At 46.0% G+C, this 20,000-nt stretch overlaps 2 protein-coding genes across 2 annotated transcripts in view; one reads left to right on the forward strand and one right to left on the reverse strand.

Moving 5' to 3' along the window:
• The window catches only part of matn4 (matrilin 4), a 15,785-nt gene extending 7,451 nt beyond the window's left edge, over positions 1 to 8,334 (reverse strand). The window contains exons 1-7 of the mRNA XM_076083508.1: positions 8,262 to 8,334; positions 6,481 to 6,656; positions 6,234 to 6,392; positions 4,443 to 4,674; positions 2,869 to 2,991; positions 2,370 to 2,492; positions 1,726 to 1,848 (exon numbers count right to left, since the gene is read on the reverse strand). Coding sequence (XP_075939623.1) covers positions 1,726 to 1,848; positions 2,370 to 2,492; positions 2,869 to 2,991; positions 4,443 to 4,674; positions 6,234 to 6,392; positions 6,481 to 6,656; positions 8,262 to 8,334 — 1,009 coding nt within the window. The remainder of the gene's footprint in view (positions 1 to 1,725; positions 1,849 to 2,369; positions 2,493 to 2,868; positions 2,992 to 4,442; positions 4,675 to 6,233; positions 6,393 to 6,480; positions 6,657 to 8,261) is intronic.
• An 8,187-nt stretch (positions 8,335 to 16,521) lies between these two features.
• Positions 16,522 to 20,000, forward strand: part of rbpjl (recombination signal binding protein for immunoglobulin kappa J region-like) — a 22,650-nt gene continuing 19,171 nt past the window's right edge. Inside the window, exons 1-2 of the mRNA XM_076083515.1 lie at positions 16,522 to 16,561; positions 19,269 to 19,416. Coding sequence (XP_075939630.1) covers positions 16,522 to 16,561; positions 19,269 to 19,416 — 188 coding nt within the window. The remainder of the gene's footprint in view (positions 16,562 to 19,268; positions 19,417 to 20,000) is intronic.

Consider the following 20,000-nt stretch of genomic DNA (forward strand, 5'->3'; position numbering starts at 1 on the left):
TGTGTGGTGTGTGTGTGTGTGTGTGGTGTGTGTGGTGTGTGTGCGTGTGTGTGGTGTGTGTGGTGTGTGTGGTGTGTGTGTGTGTGTGTGGTGTGTGTGGTGTGTGTGTGTGGTGTGTGTGGTGTGTGTGGTGTGTGTGCGTGTGTGTGGTGTGTGTGCGTGTGTGTGGTGTGTGTGGTGTGTGTGGTGTGTGTGTGTGTGTGTGGTGTGTGTGGTGTGTGTGTGTGTGTGTGTGGTGTGTGGTGTGTGTGCGTGTGTGTGGTGTGTGTGCGTGTGTGTGGTGTGTGTGGTGTGTGTGGTGTGTGTGCGTGTGTGTGGTGTGTGTGGTGTGTGTGTGTGTGGTGTGTGTGGTGTGTGTGGTGTGTGTGTGTGGTGTGTGTGGTGTGTGTGTGTGGTGTGTGTGGTGTGTGTGCGTGTGTGTTGAAGACATTTGACTGTAAAATATATTTATCACGGACACGGTTTCAATCAGATGCTTTTTGGATGAAATGTTAGAGAAGAAGAGTAGATGTTAAGTATTAATGTCCATCCATTGACTTGATTATTTAATCTGTGGTATTTTCTTTCATTTAGTTGGATTCCTTTATTATAATAAGTATAAATCTCTGAGGAACCAGATCACAATGATAATGATAATTGATCTGGTTTATAACCTCTTCGTGAGGTTTAGTCTTTTGTTTCTGTTGCAGGTGAAGAACAACGTGTTCCTTCACTTCTTTACTTCTCTTATTATTCATCGAGCGGTTGTGAACAGTGCAGACTGCAGACGTCGCTGTGTAACCGAGAGACGTGTGTGTGAATGTGTGCAGGATTGATCCAGTATTGATCTGGTAGAAGTGAGTGGGACTGCTCGTGTTCTTTGTCTGAACTGGATGAGGCCTCCAGTAGAGGTTCAGGGTTCAGTACTCATCAGATAAAGATTACAGCCGTCGCCATGTTGTTTCTTTATCAACCAGTGAACAGGAAGTGACCATATCAGGACTGAGGAGGAGTGACGTAGAGACGCCGTATACGTCTCTGGTAGAGACCTGTCAATCACCGTGTAGCCCCGCCCTAAAGCATCCCCTGCTTTATGGTCTGTTTGACTCTAAATGGACCATAATGTACTAAATGAACATCATGCTGTATTGAAGAAGACTTGAAACTAGAGATTGAGACCATAAACTCATGTTTACAATGTTTACTGAGGTAATAAATCAAGAGAGAAGTAGAGTCATTTTCTCATAGACTTCTATACAACCAGAGGAGTCGCCCCCTGGTGGACAGTAGAGAGAATGCAGCTTTAACACATGAAGCTTTGAACCGGAGGTTGTCTCCTGGTCTGAACTGAATAATGAACCACATGTCTCTGCTTATTTCTTCACACTCAGACATATTTTCTTGCATTATAGCTGCAGGTTGAGTGGTGATCTAGAAGGCAAGAACACATGGTTTTAAATCTACATTTAAAAAAAGCAGCCAGAGATAGAAATACTACCAGCTAACATGTTTCCCATAAGTCGAGGGTGTGTTGAAAGTCTCAGTAAAGTCGTGATGTAGCCGCTGGATTCTCCCTCGAGGGCTCTGAGATGATCTCTGAATGAGCCGGTGAAGCCGTGTTCCTGTCTGTGGAAGGTGAACTCATGCAGCTCTCCTCCTCATGAAATGTGATCCTCAGCTGGACGCCGTGTGTTTGAATCTGTGTCATTAACAGCGAGCTCTGTAGTTTCTCGTGTGTCTACTCACCCTGGCAGCTCCTGCCGTCGTCCAGCAGCCTGTATCCACGATGACAGCGGCAGTGATAGCCGTTGAGCACACTCACACACTCGTGATCACAACTGTGGTTCCCGAACGAACAGTACTCGATCACTGAGGGAGGAAAGAAGCAGCGAGGCCGTGAGCAGCGCAGCGAGCAGCGGGATCACGACCACGTTCCGTCTGTCTCTCCATCAATAACACTGAACTTCAACAAGTCAACGTCAGCACAATACGTCACGAGTCCTGTTAGAGCTGCATGACACGTTCTGACTGCACGGAGGTCAAATCTTTAAGGTTTAAGAATGAGAATAGGGTGAGTGTTTCATCTTAATGCACATGTGTTAGTGTTTGAATGAGTTCAAGCTGAAGGAACATAAAGGGACTTCTGTTATTGAGACAAACAGGAGGAACGTGGTGCAAACACTGAGCTTCATGAGTCAGCAGAGAAATCATGAGTCAGCAGCTTGTGAAGCTCTGAATCCAGTTCAGCTCAGATGAACATGAATTCAAGCCAAACACATTTCTAACATGAAGCCAGGAGCTGTGTGTGTGTGTGTGTGTGTGTGTGTGTGTGTGTGTGTGTGTGTGTGTGTGTGTGTGTGTGTGTGTGTGTGTGTGTGTGAGAGACTAACTTGTGCAGGTCTTCTTGTCCTCATTCAGTTTGAATCCTTTGTTGCAGTCGCAGGTGAAGGAACCAGGTGAGCTGACGCAGATCTGTTCACAGCCGTGTTTCTCCTCAGCACACAGGTCAATGGCTGAAACACACACACACACACACACACACACACACACACACATATGAATTATTGAGTGTGTCCTGTCACATGTATACTGGTACCAGTCCAGATAGTCCTCCTCCTGGAGTCTCATTGAGTTCTGCAGGATTGAGTCCTCAAGCCCAGAAGTGAGTCGGCATGTTTTAAACTTCCTGTTCCCTCGTCTCCTAGTCTGTGTTTCTGATGTCTGAAGTCACGTCTGTGTTTGATGTTTGACACCAGCTGAAGACATCTGAACGTGTTCTTCTACCCCTCTGGTGAGTTTAGAATATCTGAAGTGTGTTGGACTGTGTTTCTTGTCGCCCAGCTGTCTGAGGAGCTCACTTACTTCCTGTGTGAGACCTTCTTTTGTTACCTGCACATGTTTTCCCGTCGTCATTCAGAGAGTATCCGGGCAGACACCGGCAGTGGAAGGAGCCCGGGGAGCTCTCACAGATGTGCTCACAGCCGTGGGCCGACTCCAGACACAGGTCCAGACCTGCAGCAGAGAGAAGTCAGGGTCCATGATACGCATCAGCTCCAGTACCAGGAGCTGGAGGGTCCATGATACGCACCAGCTCCAGTACCAGGAGCTGGAGGGTCCATGATACGCACCAGCTCCAGTACCAGGAGCTGGAGGGTTCATGATACCCTCCAGCTCCAGTACCAGAAGCTGGAGGGTCCATGATACGCACCAGCTCCAGTACCAGGAGCTGGAGGGTCCATGATACGCACCAGCTCCAGTACCAGGAGCTGGAGGGTCCATGATACGCACCAGCTCCAGTACCAGGAGCTGGAGGGTCCATGATACGCACCAGCTCCAGTACCAGGAGCTGGAGGGTCCATGATACGCATCAGCTCCAGTACCAGGAGCTGGAGGGTCCATGTGTTAAAGCCCCAGGAAACCTTGTTACTCAATCAGCTCCTTGGTTCTACATGAACTCACAGGCTTCTGCTGACGTTACAGATGTTTGGTGATGTCACGTGATACGTCTGTCTTTGTGCCCTTGTCTGTAAACTTCTGTGCACCGATCATGATGACAGATGTCGGGTTGTTTTGTTGATGTTTTTAGGGTTAAACTCGATAAATAACGAATGATATCTTTATTAATTTAAACTTGTATGTATTCCCCTGAGTATCAAAGCGGCAGAAACCAGAGACATCGTCTTCTTCCCTGCTCAGAACCTGATGCCTACATTGCCCACAATGCATCGGTACCAGCAACAGTTCAGGTGCGTTCTGCTAATGGTCCAGGTGCAGCTCCAGAGGTCTCACTTCTTCACATGAGGACTCTGATTAAAGGTTTCATGTTCGTCTCTTCATCATGTGTGAGTCTGAAACAGCAGCATCAGGATGAAGAGTCTGCGGTCGCTTTAATGCAAACTGTGAAACGATATTCAGATGTGATGCCTGAACCTGTGAGTCTGCAGCGATGCTCTCATCTGCTGTCATATCCTGCATCTGTATCTCTGTGCCTTTACTCTCCGTCTCCTAACATCTCGTTCTGAAGGCTGTTATGTTGAGTATTGTGTTCTCTGTGTTCTCTGTGTTCTCCGTGTTCTCTGTGTTCTCTGTGCTTTAATGACATGAAGAGTGAAGCCAGCATCATGACATTCAGTTTTAGGTTTAACTCGTCTTGTGTTGAAGTAACTTCAGATAAAGTAATCCATCAATGGGATAAAGGTACCTGACTCCTCATAAGTCAGGTACCTTAGGAGAGTTAAGTTTCATCTCTGTTTAATGTTTAATGTTTAATGTTCATTTCACATTCTCTCAAAAAACTAAAATAAAAGCAACAATATAATGAAACCTGAAATGATGTCAAAGTGAACCTCCAGATGAACGTAATGGATCCCATCTTTGTCTTTCTTCATAGATTTCTATAAGAAGACAATGTACACTTTGGGTTTCTACGGACCGTGATGTAATTTCCTGTCCAGCAGTCTTACCACAGAGCTTGTCCTGGAACTGGAGTCCAAACTGGTGAATGAGGTCGAAGGACTCCACCAGGAAGACGTGGTCCTCGAAGGGCGGGGACGCCATGGCCCTCAGCGACGCCATGTCGGCTCTGGCCACGCCCACGGCGTAGATCTCGATGCCTTTCTCTCTGGCATCGGCCGCCACCTCGGCCACGCGGTCCTGAGGACGTCCGTCCGTCACAATCACGACCACGTTGGGGACCTGAAGGACAGAAGACATCCAGATCAGAGCTCAGGTAACGTGGGGAGGACGGGGTTAAAGTCACAGAGTGCAGAAACGTTTCACAAGAAAAAAGAGCTTTTATTCATTTATTTCAACTGTTTCTTATGGAAGCTCATTTACACCACTGTGTGAAAACAATAAAGATCCTGTAATCATTATAATGAGAAACTTTCTCATAATAATTATGAGATAGTAAGTCATTATTATGAGATGCTAAGTCATAGTTATGAGATGCTAAGTCATTATTATGAGATGCTAAGTCATTATTATGAGATGCTAAGTCATTATTATGAGATGCTAAGTCATAGTTATGAGATGCTAAGTCATTATTATGAGATGCTAAGTCATTATTATGAGATGCTAAGTCATTATTATGAGATGCTAAGTCATTATTATGAGATGCTAAGTCATAGTTATGAGATGCTAAGTCATTATTATGAGATGCTAAGTCATTATTATGAGATGCTAAGTCATAGTTATGAGATGCTAAGTCATTATTATGAGATGCTAAGTCATAGTTATGAGATGCTAAGTCATAGTTATGAGATAGTAAGTCATTATTATGAGATGCTAAGTCATAGTTATGAGATGCTAAGTCATTATTATGAGATGCTAAGTCATAGTTATGAGATGCTAAGTCATAGTTATGAGATAGTAAGTCATTATTATGAGATGCTAAGTCATAGTTATGAGATGCTAAGTCATTATTATGAGATGCTAAGTCATAGTTATGAGATGCTAAGTCATAGTTATGAGATAGTAAGTCATTATTATGAGATGCTAAGTCATAGTTATGAGATGCTAAGTCATTATTATGAGATGCTAAGTCATAGTTATGAGATGCTAAGTCATAGTTATGAGATAGTAAGTCATTATTATGAGATGCTAAGTCATAGTTATGAGATGCTAAGTCATAGTTATGAGATGCTAAGTCATTATTATGAGATGCTAAGTCATTATTATGAGATGCTAAGTCATAGTTATGAGATGCTAAGTCATAGTTATGAGATAGTAAGTCATTATTATGAGATGCTAAGTCATAGTTATGAGATGCTAAGTCATAGTTATGAGATGCTAAGTCATAGTTATGAGATAGTAAGTCATTATTATGAGATGCTAAGTCATAGTTATGAGATGCTAAGTCATAGTTATGAGATGCTAAGTCATTATTATGAGATGCTAAGTCATTATTATGAGATGCTAAGTCATAGTTATGAGATGCTAAGTCATAGTTATGAGATGCTAAGTCATTATTATGAGATGCTAAGTCATTATTATGAGATGCTAAGTCATAGTTATGAGATGCTAAGTCATAGTTATGAGATGCTAAGTCATAGTTATGAGATGCTAAGTCATAGTTATGAGATGCTAAGTCATTATTGTTCGTTATAGTGTTCTCGTTCGTTCTGAACCAAATCCCTGAGGTGAGCTGCAGGCAGCGAGTATTTGTTCCCCTGAAGAGTCTGAACCTCTTTGAACCTTCTAGTCCTGAGTCGACCACCAATGAGTCACAGGGAGTGAAGCTTGAGTCGCGTTACCTTCGGCCGGTCTCCCTCCTCGGCGATGAAAGCTGCGTTCATCACGTATCTCATGGCGAGTCCGGTCATGGTTCCCTGAGCGAGGGGGATGATCTCATTGATGCCTTTCACCATGGCGTCCAGCTTGGCGTGCGTCTTCAGGGAGAACTCGCTGCGGACCTGAAGACAGATGTTTCATCATCCTCACCTCTATCACCTCACAGTAGAAGAAGGAATAGAGACCCGGATGAAGATCTGGACTCTGTACCTGGCTGGAGTACTGAACCACTCCCACTCTGGTGGCGTTGAGTCCGATGTCCAGGGTGCTGAGGATGTCGATCATGAACTTCCTCATCGTCTCAAACTCGTGTGGTCTGACGCTGCGGGAGCTGTCGATGAGGAAGACCAGATCCACCGGACCGGACTTACATTTCTGCTCCGGACCTGAGAGAAGGAAGAAGAACATTCAGCGGGGAGGACGGAGAAGGAAAGTCTTCTGTTAGGATGAGAGCCGAGGACTCAATCAAAGAAATAATAATCAAAGAAAACTGTGAAGATGTTTTCTGTGGTGAGAAATATTTTGTACATTTTGTAATGTTACGATAAAATACAAACATTTCTATTTGTCATCTGATCTGATTCATGTCTTCATGTCTTCAGTGAACAGTCAGCAGAACTAACTCACGGTTGTCTTTGTCTTTTCATGAGAACAAATGTGAATAAAGAAGAAAAGTAGTGTTTGAATAATGTGGACAAAGTGTCTCCTGCTGAACTCACAACGTGTGTGTGTGTGTGTGTGTGTGTGTGTGTGTGTGTGTGTGTCTGGACTAAAGCAGCAGTTCAGGTTTTAGCCTTCACGTTATTTAGCACCTGAAGCTCGTCCTCCAGGACTCTCACAGCTGCTTTAGACGTTAGTCTTCAGTCTGTGTGTGTGTGTGTGTGTGAGTGTGTGTGTGTGTGTGAGTGTGTGTGTGTGTGTGTGAGTGTGTGTGTGTGTGTGTGTGAGTGTGTGTGTGTGTGTGTGAGTGTGTGTGTGAGTGTGTGTGTGTGAGTGTGTGTGTGTGAATGTGTGTGTGTGTGTGTGTGTGTGTGTGAGTGTGTGTGTGTGAATGTGTGTGTGTGTGTGTGTGAGACTTCATGAATGAACAAACGTCTGCTTCATGCTCATCCAGGATTTCTTACGACTGAGCGTTGCAGCAGAAGAGACTCGGTGTCGGTGAGACGTGTGGGACTGTTGTGGACTCTTTGGTTTCAAACGGACATGAACGTCTTATGAATGCGTCCGCGTTGTCCTCAACCTTCTGCTGCAGACGTGAAGCTTCCAGACGTCTGACGTCCTGATTCTGATGCTCATGAGCAGAGTCAGGACCGCGCGGTGGTTCAGAGTCACTCACAACAAATATAAAGACAACCGTAGATCTCAGTAAATAGGATTCAAACGTAATGATATAAGTATAATCTATCTGTGGTAGAAAGCTTGTGTGACTGTTTGTTGTTTTAAATAGTTTTTCTGTTTTTTTTGTTTCTAAAACTGATCAAATACTAAAACTACACAATCTCATAAAGAAAGAGAAGAAGTGCATTCCTGTGGTCGGTTGGCTCATAATCTCTGTAAATAGATATCTGCATATGAATAAAGATCCGGACCATGTAAACAGATTATTAGGAATATTTTCAGAATAAGAAGCAAACATGAACATAAACGTCCTGTGGAGAGAAAGAGGAACTGATATCTAACCTGGAACCCACCGACTGTCGTCTGACGATGATTTAGAATTTTTATTGGTTTAAAATATTAATAATAATAATATTATGAATCTCACTCCGATAGAAACCACACGTCGAACACGTCGTCTCTTCAGACCGACAACAACAACGGACACAGAAGAGTCTGGGACCAGATCTCTGAGGTCTGTCTGCTGACCTCATGAAACACTCTCAGCTCAGAGCACAAGAAGGTGAGATATGTTGTGACTCATGTCCCCCGTCTGGGAGGAAGACCATGAAGTCTGTCTCTTGTCTCCGTGCTTCTCTTGGTCTCAGACTGACCTGCTTTGGGCCGGGCGGTGACGAAGACGACCAGAGTCATCAGGACGAAGCCACACAGCGGCCTCATCTTCATCTTCATCTTCACCGGACTCATCTAACAGACGGCTGGAACCAGATGGACCTGTGAGGACGGAGACAGACAGGAATGCAGAAGTTCTTTTCTAAGGAAACATGAGAGGACCTGAGAGTCCGAACATCACATTTAACCAGATTTATGGCTGATTTTCTCTTTGTTCTAAAGACGTGAGACATCGAACAGCTTCTTCATGAAGCTGCTGTTAAAGTCCAGCTCTGTTTCATATGATGTCATCCTGACAGTCGTGCTTTTATGTTGTTTTATGTCTTTAGTTCAGTCTGTTATCTTTGTGTATCGACAAAGAGGCTCATTTTATTTCAGAGTAATCATGAGAACATCTATGTGATGAGGCCGATCACTCATCCTCACAATAACATGCATACTATGAACAGGACCGCTGGTATGGAGGACATCTGAGACTCAGAGCGACCAACAGAACGGCACGTTGAGGTCCTGCAGGATTAAATGTGACTATCAGAAGGAGAAGATATAAAAACCTTAAAGAAGTCAACTGAAGACGAGAGGAAGAAGCTTCTTCACAAGTCCTCTTCAGTCTTCCTCTCCACGTTTACAGCGAATGAATCAAACTGTGATTTCTAAACTCATTTCATCGCTCAGACTTTCTGCTGATATGTGAACCATAAAACTGACTGAATCAGCTTTAGAGGACTAATAATCATTTATTATCACAAACTAACAGTGACTTCATGTATTTAAATATTTAAACCACTTCCTGTTTAAAAGAAAAAGCTCAGAGGAGAGAAGCAACACACGCAATCCAGGTCTTATGTGTGTGTGTGTGTGCGTGTGAGTGTGTGTGTGTACGTGTGTGCGCGTGCGTGTGTGTGTGTGCGTGCGTGTGAGTGTGTGTGTGTACGTGTGTGCGCGTGCGTGTGTGTGTGTGCGTGTGTGTGCGTGCATGTGTGTGAGTGTGTGCGCGTGTGTGCGCATGCGTGTGAGTGTGTGTGTGCGTGCATGTGTGTGAGTGTGTGTGTGTGCGTGCGTGTGTGTGAGTGTGTGTGTGTGTGCGCGTGCGTGTGAGTGTGTGTGTGTACGTGTGTGTGCGTGCGTGTGTGTGTGCGCGTGTGTGCGCGTGCGTGTGTGTGCGTGTGTGCGCGTGCGTGTGAGTGTGTGTGTGTACGTGTGCGTGTGTGCGCGTGCGTGTGTGTGTGTGCGTGTGTGCGCGTGCGTGTGTGTACGTGTGTGCGCGTGCGTGTGTGTGTGTGTACGTGTGCGTGTGTGCGCGTGCGTGTGAGTGTGTGTGTACGTGTGCGTGTGTGCGCGTGAGTGTGTGTGTGTACGTGTGCGTGTGTGCGCGTGCGTGTGTGTGTGCGTGTGAGTGTGTGTGTGCGCGTGTGTGTGTGTATCTGTGTCTGTGTGAGACAAAGACTCCTCAGTATAACTTTCTGTAGCCCCCCCACACACACACACCTTCACCCCCCAACACCCTTTTCCTGTCTCCCTCAACAATCTACTACCATCATGCTGCTACTGAGCACGTGCACCACACACACACACACACACACACACACACACACACACAAAGAGAATCATTGAGCTGGAGCTGCTGCTTGTTAACTTTGTGTTTCTAACTAAAGAACTTTAGATCCTGTTTCCTTTATTTAACCTTTAAAGTGATTAAAACTGCGTCTGCTCTCTGGTTCAAACCGATGAGCTTTATCCATATTATTATTATTATTATTATTATTATAATAGATCTAAAGTGTGATAGAGTGGATGCAGAGCGTCACTTCACAGAGCGGCTCGTTAAATCAACACGACTAATGAAACAGTGGCTGCTTCTTAAAAACCTCTTTTCAAGTCTGCAGGCTCTGGAAGTAAACCGCTGGATCTCCTCCGGTTGCATCTTTTGTTCAGAGGAGAAAATGTTCAAAGTAAAAAGAAGCTTCTTAAAAAACAAAAACTCTCAAATCAGTGGAACTGTGGAGGGAAACGGATTCATTTCTGTTTTCTTCAGTGAGACGAGACTAACGGGTCCATAAGAGGCCTGAGACGCTGCTCCTGCTGCCCCCTGTGGAGCGGAACATGTTAATGCGTTCTCCAGACTGCTGACCTGATGTCCACTCAGTCAGAGGACTCTGTCCACAACATCTCTGTTGTGGTTTCTGCCGAACAGATCAGAGCCAGAAGGTAAGATTTACATCATAAACTGTGGAGACTGTAACGCCTCCCGGGAATAGTTTTATAAATATAATGAACATAAGAGGTGATACATTCTTTATTTAGTTTTGAATGTCTCGTGTTCTGTTTTCTTTGTCTTCTAACATCTTGGGACCATGTTGGAAACCATGAATATAAATCATCAATCAATCAATCAGAAGAGAAGAACCAGTTTAAAAGGAGCTCAGAACGTCTCACGTCCTCTGAAACTAAACGAATCTGTTTCTGAATATCCAGAATTATTCCATCTCTGGTCAGCTGACAGAAAACACACTGATAGAAAACACAGACCTCATATAAACCTGTTTGTTCTCATCTCATTGTGATGGTTGTAGCAGCTTCTGACTGACGGTGAACACAGAGAGAGAGAGAGAGAGAGAGAGAGAGAGAGAGAGAGAGAGAGAGAGAGAGAGGGACAGAGAGAGAGAGAGAGAGAGACAGAGAGAGAGAGGGACACAGACAGACAGAGAGAGAGAGAGACAGAGAGAGAGAGAGACATAGAGAGAGAGACATAGAGAGGGACGCAGACAGACAGAGAGAGAGACAGAGCGAGCGAGAGACAGAGAGAGAGAGAGAGAGAGAGAGACGCAGACAGACAGAGAGAGAGACAGAGAGAGACATAGAGAGAGAGAGGCAGAGAGACAGAGAGAGAGAGAGAGAGGGACACAGACAGACAGAGAGAGAGAGACAGAGAGAGAGAGAGACAGAGAGAGACATAGAGAGAGAGACATAGAGAGGGACGCAGACAGACAGAGAGAGAGACAGAGCGAGCAAGAGACAGAGAGAGAGAGAGAGAGACAGAGAGAGACATAGAGAGAGAGACATAGAGAGGGACGCAGACAGACAGAGAGAGAGACAGAGCGAGAGAGAGACAGAGAGAGAGATAGAGCGAGCGAGAGAGAGACATAGAGAGAGAGAGAGAGAGAGACATAGAGAGGGACGCAGACAGACAGAGAGAGAGACAGAGAGAGACAGAGAGAGAGAGAGGCAGAGAGACAGAGAGAGAGAGGGACACAGACAGACAGAGAGAGAGAGAGAGACAGAGAGAGACATAGAGAGAGAGACATAGAGAGGGACGCAGACAGACAGAGAGAGAGACAGAGCGAGCGAGAGACAGAGAGAGAGAGACATAGAGAGAGAGACATAGAGAGGGACGCAGACAGACAGAGAGAGCGACAGAGAGAGACATAGAGAGAGAGAGAGAGAGACATAGAGAGAGACATAGAGAGAGAGACATACAGAGAGAGAGAGACATAGAGAGAGACATAGAGAGAGAGAGAGAGAGAGAGACATAGAGAGAGACATAGAGAGAGAGAGACATAGAGAGAGAGAGACATAGAGAGAGAGAGAGAGAGAGAGACATAGAGAGAGACATAGAGAGAGAGAGACATAGAGAGAGAGAGACATAGAGAGAGAGACATGCCATGGCAATAAATTCGACCCAAATCAACAAAACAAAACAAAAAAAACAATCAAAACAGTTTATTTTCATCATATTTTCAAGGAACATTGAATATTAGTCCATGTTGTTCATGTTATTATTCATGTTCAGACTCTTTAGACTGTTTCACTGAATGATGGTCCTGAGACCCCATTCAGCTCTGGAATAAATCCTTGATCTGGAAATAGATCTGTAGAATCAGGAGCTTCCTCTCCTCCATCGTCCTCCTTCAGCATCTCGACCTCGTCCTCCGTCAGTCTCTCCGCCAAACTGCTCAGGATCCTCCTGCTCTGCCAGATGGAAATCAGCCCGAGTAGAGAATCCACTGCAGGTGCGTCTCTCAGTCCAGGAACATCTACCTCCACCAGTGTCCTCAGGGTGGTGGTCCCAGAGGAGCACAGCATGCTGCTCAGACCTGGAGTCGTGCCATCCTGGATGTCCATCTTAGCTCCGTTCACCAGCGGTTCTTGAAGCAGCCAGTGTGAGCACGTGGGCTCCGGTCTCTTATTTTCCATTAGCTCCATCTTTGTTCAGCTCTTTCTTTAATATCTGACTATTTTTTTCAGTCTGAAGCCTTCTTGCTCTGTGAGACCTCCTCTGTCCTTACTCCTCATGTGTGCTCTGACAGAGTTTAAGAGCTTCTCTTTGTCAGAGATGTAGTCCTCCACTTTTACTCTTCATCAGATAATCCTGTATCTCCTCCACACTGTAGCCTCCAGAGCTCTTACAACTGCCAGCCCTGCACTCAGAGAGCTCACTGTCAGCAGCAGCGTCCTCATCCTGACTGGACTCACACTCAGCTGCTCCTCTACTTCCTGTCGTTGCCACTTTTTTGGCCTGTGAGTTTCTACTATTTCCTCCCTTTTTCCTCTTCAGCTGAGGGGCTTTGAGTTGCTCCTCGTCTTCCTCACTACCTGACTCCACCTGTCCTCCAGTTCTCTCCCTCACCTTCTGGACATCACTTGTCTCCTCTTCCCTCACCACCTGGGCCCCACCAGTCTCCTCCACCCTCGCCTCCTGGGCCACACCCGTCTCCTCCACCCTCGCCTCCTGGGCCACACCCGTCTCCTCCACCCTCGCCTCCTGGGCCACACCCGTCTCCTCCACCCTCGCCTCTTGGGCCACACCCGTCTCCTCCACCCTCGCCTCCTGGGCCACACCCATCTCCTCCACCCTCACCTCTTGGGCCACACCCGTCTCCTCCACCCTCGCCTCTTGGGCCACACCCGTCTCCTCCACCCTCGCTTCCTGGGCCCCACCCGTCTCCTCCACCCTCGCCTCCTGGGCCACACCCGTCTCCTCCACCCTCGCCTCCTGGGCCACACCCGTCTCCTCCACCCTCACCTCCTGGGCCACACCCGTCTCCTCCACCCTCACCTCCTGGGCCACACCCGTCTCCTCCACCCTCACCTCTTGGGCCACACCCGTCTCCTCCACCCTCACCTCCTGGGCCACACCCGTCTCCTCCACCCTCGCCTCCTGTGCTCCACTTGTTCCCTCTTGTCCGTCCTGCTTGTCCCCTCTGCCCTCCTCAGTACCTTTCTGGTTCTGGTCTTCATGAGAACCGTTTTTCTCAGGACAAGCTCTACTCAGATGTCTTTCTTTTCCACAACTGAAACATTTAAAATCATCAGTCTTTGCAAAAGTGACATAATCAAAGTCGTCTACAGTGATTTTAAACACGAGGTTGACCACTCTGCTCCTGTTGTTGGGGATCATGAGGACATGTCTCCTGTGAGACACCACGTGTTTTAACAGCGGAGACTTAAACCCAGAGGACACTCTCCTAACCGGAGACACCACCTTCCCATGTTTGGACAGCTCTGATTATTGCATCGTTTCTAATAAACGGAGGAACGTTGGACACAGTAACTTTTACTGCCGGTGAGCTGAGAGGGTAAACGGGCAGGAAGTGTTCACCCACCTCGATCCCGTGCTGCAACACCACTTCCGCAGCTTCTAAACTATCTAAAAATATGACCACAACATTGTTCATCCGCACTGCGGACTTCATGCAGCTGTGGCCGACAAGCTCCCCCTCTGCCAGGCTGATTCCTCCACTGAACACCCGAACAGCGGCGGGATCTTCACCCCGTGCTTCCTGGTCAAATCCGTCAGGCCCATGGTGGCGTTTGCAGCCGACAGCTCGCGCTGATCAGCTGCAAACACCCACAAACAAAGACCCTAAAACCCCCTAAACGTGCACACAAACCCCGTGAACCCTACACACTACACTACCATACCCAACATTACCCAGTGAAGACAAATATCGAAAAATCACTATTTTATCGCTCTCAAACACGCTCCGTCAACTCCGCACTCCTTCCACTCCGAGAGAGAGACAGAGAGATTTGATTTTTGTTTGAGCCGTTCTCCCCAGGACAAGCTCTACTCAGATGTCCTTCTTTCCCACAACTGTAACATTTAAAATCATTAGTCTTTGCAAAGATGACGTAGTCAAAGTCCTCTACTGTGATTTTGAAACTGAGGTTGACCACTCTGCTCCTGTTGTTGGGGATCATGAGGACATGTCTCCTGTGAGACACCACGTGCTTTAACAGCGGAGACTTAAAGCCAGAGGACACTCCTAACCGGAGACACCGCTTTCCCATGTTTGGACAGCTCTTTGATTATTGCATCGTTTCTTATGAATGGTGGCACGTTGGACACGGTGACTTTCACTTCCGGTGAGCTGAGAGGATACGTGGGCAGGAAGTGTTCACCCACGGAGATCCCGGTCAACACCACTTCCGCAGTTTTTATGGTGTCTAGAAAGATGACCACAGCGCTGTTCATCCGCGCTGCGGACTTCACGTGGCTGTGGCCGACAAGCTCCCCCACTGCCAGGCTGATTCCTCCACTGAACACCCGAAACGCGGCGGGATCTTCACGCCGTGTTCCCTGGTTAACTCCGTCAGGCTCATGGTGGCGTTTAGCTCGCCGACAGCTCGCGCTGATCGACTGCAATCCGCTCACAAAACAAAGACCCAAAAAACAGCTAAAAGTACACAAAAAAAACGTGAACCCTGCACACCCCACTACACTACCATATACAACATTACCCAGTGAAGAAAAAGATCGAAAAATCGCTATTTATCGCTCTCAAACACCCTCCGTCAACTCCGTGCTCCTTCCACTCAGAGAGAGAGAGAGAGAGAGAGACAGATTTTGATTTTAAGAAAACCTTTATTTTCTTTGAACATGTTTCTTTACCATTTAAAACGGTTAAACAAATAAAGTCCAACAAACAGAAACTTGTCTGTGATATGCACTAAGACTGTGAGATCTTATTCTCACTGAGCACCATCTTTGTTCAGCTCTTTGTTCACTTTGTGAACTATTTTTTTCAGTCTGAAGCCTTCCTGCTGAGTGAGACCTCCTCTGTCCTTGCTCCTCATGAGAGACAGAGAGAGAGAGAGAGACCGTGCTGCATTTAAAATAAAGTGTTGGGTTATATTACATCACTGCTGCTTTAAAATCATATTTATCTTCACGTTAAATAAATAGTTAAACATTGTGGGAGAGGAGATCGATCTCTCTCTTATCTTAGTATGAACTCAGTTAGCCTAGCTTAGCACAAAGACTGGAAGCAGGTGCAAACAGCTAGCATGACTCTGTGGATTGACAACAAAACCTCCACAGATCATTTACAGCAACATTGTTCGTTCGTTTGATCCGAACATTAAAACCTCTAATCCTTCGTTTGTATGTGTTGAATTATTTCTCGGTCATGTGACCGGTTGCCAGGCGACGGTTGGCCGCTCCCCGTCATCATGTGACTGACCCTTTGTGGCCACAGTCTGTGTGGAACGATCATGTGATTCATTCGTTCATTCACTCATCATGTTGGGTTTTTATTCATTATTATGATTCTTAATAAATATCAGTGTTTATACATCTGAGGTTTAAATAACCAACAAATAGAACGAAGCATTTTCAACCAATCAGATGAGAGGAAACAAACCGAGAGAGGAAAGGTGTGTGTGAGAAACCTGCCGCCAGCAACAGGTGATTATCTCCCTATACACACACACACGGTGGTCAGATAACAGATCCAGGATGAAGGACAAACATGAACACACACACACAGCCTCTCTTACAGTAGGCTGACTGTACGCTGATCTGGAGTCACTGGTCTTACTGGTTTCACTGGTTGGTGGACTGACGTGTTTTAAACCGAGCTGACTTTGTGTTTTTACTGCCGTGAGGATGATGAAGATGTAACATAACTGTGCATCACTGGAACATCTGGACGGATAGAACGTGAAGCTGCAGGTTGATGTCAACTCTTTATGTGTTAATATGTGTGTTGTTATTGTTGTCATGAAGGAATCGGTTTAGTTTACACAGACATCAGCAGACCATCACGCTGCACAAAGCGAGCTGACGTAAAGTTGTATTCCTCCATAACGATCTCTGTTTGTTTTGTGTCTCTGAGTCCTCGTTGCTCCTGAACTTGTGTTTCAGATCCGTCACAAACAAAGAGATCTTTCACGGTCGTCAGAGGATGAACCCGAGGAGCTCCGCCTCCTAACGTCAGCAGAGACCTCGTGGACGAGCTGATGGACATCGGAGCAGAGAAAATACGTCATGCAGTCGACGGTGAGAAACGTTTGTGCCATAAACTACACATGTGATGTTTGTGCATTTATCATTTTGCACAAAAAGAATTTGGCATTAAAACTGTTGAAAATACGTCTTTATTTTTCTGATAAAACACATCAGGTAAGATGACGTTTTATTTGGAACAGAGCTCAAATAGCTTAGCTAGCAAGCTAAGCTAACGGCTGTGATGGTGGTAAACATCGTGAGAAACGAGAGATGAAGTTCACTGATCGGTTTCTCACTAAACTAAATGATCTTTTGAATTGAAACACATTATATTTTTTCTGAGATAAGGTCCACGAGGAATCAAAGGTTTAGTGTGATGGTGAGGACACGAGGAAACGAAGGTTTAGTGTGATGGTGAGGACACGAGGAAACGAAGTTTAGTGTGATGGTGAGGACACGAGGAAACGAAGGTTTAGTGTGATGGTGAGGACACGAGGAAACGAAGGTTTAGTGTGATGGTGAGGACACGAGGAAACGAAGGTTTAGTGTGATGGTGAGGACACGAGGAAACGAAGGTTTAGTGTGATGGTGAGGACACGAGGAAACGAAGGTTTAGTGTGATGGTGACGACACGAGGAAACGAAGGTTTAGTGTGATGGTGAGGACACGAGGAAACGAAGTTTAGTGTGATGGTGAGGACACGAGGAAACGAAGTTTAGTGTGATGGTGAGGACACGAGGAATCAAAGTTTAGTGTGATGGTGAGGACACGAGGAATCGAAGGTTTAGTGTGATGCGAGTACACGAGGAAACAAAGGTTTAGTGTGATGGTGAGTACACGAGGAAACAAAGGTTTAGTGTGATGGTGAGTACATGAGGAAACAAAGTTTAGTGTGTTGGTGAGGACACGAGGAATCGAAGGTTTAGTGTGATGTGAGTACACGAGGAAACAAAGGTTTAGTGTGATGTGAGTACACGAGGAAACAAAGGTTTAGTGTGATGTGAGTACACGAGGAAACAAAGGTTTAGTGTGATGGTGAGTACATGAGGAAACAAAGTTTAGTGTGTTGGTGAGGACACGAGGAATCTAAGATTTAGTGTGATGGTGAGTACACGAGGAAACGAAGGTTTAGTGTGATGGTGAGGACACGAGGAATCAAAGGTTTAGTGTGATGGTGAGGACACGAGGAATCAAAGGTTTAGTGTGATGGTGAGGACACGAGGAAATGAAGGTTTAGTGTGATGGTGAGGACACGAGGAATCAAAGGTTTAGTGTGATGGTGAGGACACGAGGAAACAAAACGAGGAATCAAGGGTTCAGAGTGATCGAACACGACATGGTTTCAGATTAAAACAGCAGGTGAAGGAGTGAAGGAGAGAAGGTTTACAAATACACAGTAGTCTGTCTGTGTTCATACAGACAGGAGGGAGAGACAGACAGCAGAGCAGGAGTGGATGTGAGCAGGGAGACAGGCGTGTAGTTAGTTTTGAGTGACAGCTGGAGAAGAACACACTGCTCTTCTTGTTAGAGGGTCAGATTAGAGCCAGATGTTCACTGTCTCACTGCAGGGCTGTCTGTCTGCCTGTCTCACTGCAGGATGTCTGTCTGCCTGTCTCACTGCAGGGCTGTCTCTCTGTCTGTCTGTCTGTCTGTCTCACTGACTGGTTTCCTGTCTCTCTCTCTCTCTCTGAGGGGCATAAATATAAAGTTGTCGACTCATCGTTTCCTTCAGGTCTCTGATCTTCATCACGCTCCTCTTTTTCTGAGGTGTCACTAATTGTTACCATGGAAACACGGTTAAATAATCATGAGGTTTCCATCCAGCTGTTTGATGTGCATCTTATATCATCTTATATCATCTTATATCAGTAACAATATATCTGAGTGGAAACGCTGCAAATTTGGGATAAAAAAGGTCAAAATAATAAAAAACAGTTTTTCCTCTCGGCTGAAGTGAAAAAGTTAGAAACAGAGTTAGTGAATAAAAGACACTTCTTGTCTCACTGTGCAGCCTGTCTCTCTGTCTACCTGTCTCTCTGTCTGAATGTGTTCTGCACAGAACATCACCTCCAGGCAACCAGTGTGAACCCAAAGCATCACTCTTCTGTCCTCCCTTCTCTCTCTCTCTGTCTCTCTCCCTCCTTCTCTCTCTGTCTCTCTCCCTCCTTCTCTCTCTGTCTCTCTCTCACTAAAGTGAACATTATAATCGTCTCTTTCCTTCATTATTTCAAACTGCAGAATCAAAACTGTGCAGAAATGTTCAGAACCGTTTTATCTTTCAAACTTCATCCTGATCCCACAGACAGATATCATATTAATAAATTCATCATTTTATTGTCAGAACCACACTGGGCTTCCTCCAACAAGAATTTAAAAAGTTAATTTTAGAGAAAACTTCATTTTGAGTAAAACCTGGAGAAAGAGAGAAGCAGCTTCTGTTACTATTCTTTCATAAAGTAATAAAGTAATGAGCTGATGTTTCTGTCAGTCTCTCAGGGGCTTTAGGGTGACGTGTGCAAACATCTTGTATTGTTCGACCAGCAGTGTAAAATCAAAGATATTCACTTTATCACCATTTAAGAGAAAGAAAAGTCTGGAACCAGAGAAGCCTTAAGGCGTCGCGTGAGCAGTGATCAATACAAATGATTGGTTTTGTCTCGGTCCACCAATGAGGACGCAGCACTCATATCCCTCCGCAGATTAAATGTAGCATATTTTAATAAACACTTTCTCTCTTTTCGTCTTTTCAACTTGACAGAAACATCGAGTACCCAGCCCGGATCCTCCAGGCCGGACCCGGCTCTGTTCTACCCCCCTCCTCTGTCCCCTGACCCGGTCTGCCCGCTCACTCACCTGGGGACGCTGCTGGCCGGACACGACGCTCCGAGGTCTAGCGGATGGAACAGGTAAGGCGGGCGATCCTACGCAGCCCGTAAAACGCACACAATGTCCCGGTGTGAGAGAAGCGAGGTCTGCGGTCCTTTATCCCAAACGGGTTCTCTCAGAGAGAAGTCTCACCGTGTCGCGAGGAATGAGCGTGGAAATGCGTTCAGGTCGGTGCAATCGCTGTGCGCCTCTCGCTCCGTGACCTTTCCTCCGCTCTACTCAGAGGTGGAGGGATTAAAACTGCAGGAGGAGGCGGAGACCCCACCCCCCGCCTCCTGAAACCCGAACAACGGGGAGTGAGAAACCGAGCTCCATCAGGCAGTTTGGTGAGGTTTGGAGATGTTTGGAGAGGTTTGGAGATGTTTGGAGAGGTTTGGAGAGATTTGGAGAGGTTTGGAGAGGTTTGGAGATGTTTGGAGAGGTTTGGAGATGTTTGGAGAGGTTTAGAGAGGTTTGGAGGTGTTTGGATAGGCCCGCTCGTCAGGGTTGCATCACTGAACTGCTTTCAGTTCAAATTCAGATCAAATTCGTAAAATATTTGGGTGAACTTAAATATGTTGTTAAAATGTTCCTCTGATGCTAAACTGACCTTTTCAACGAGATC

Source organism: Anarhichas minor, unplaced genomic scaffold, assembly GCF_050575085.1.
Source record: "Anarhichas minor isolate MPS153535 unplaced genomic scaffold, ASM5057508v1 ptg000135l, whole genome shotgun sequence".
Lineage (NCBI taxonomy): Eukaryota > Metazoa > Chordata > Actinopteri > Perciformes > Anarhichadidae > Anarhichas > Anarhichas minor.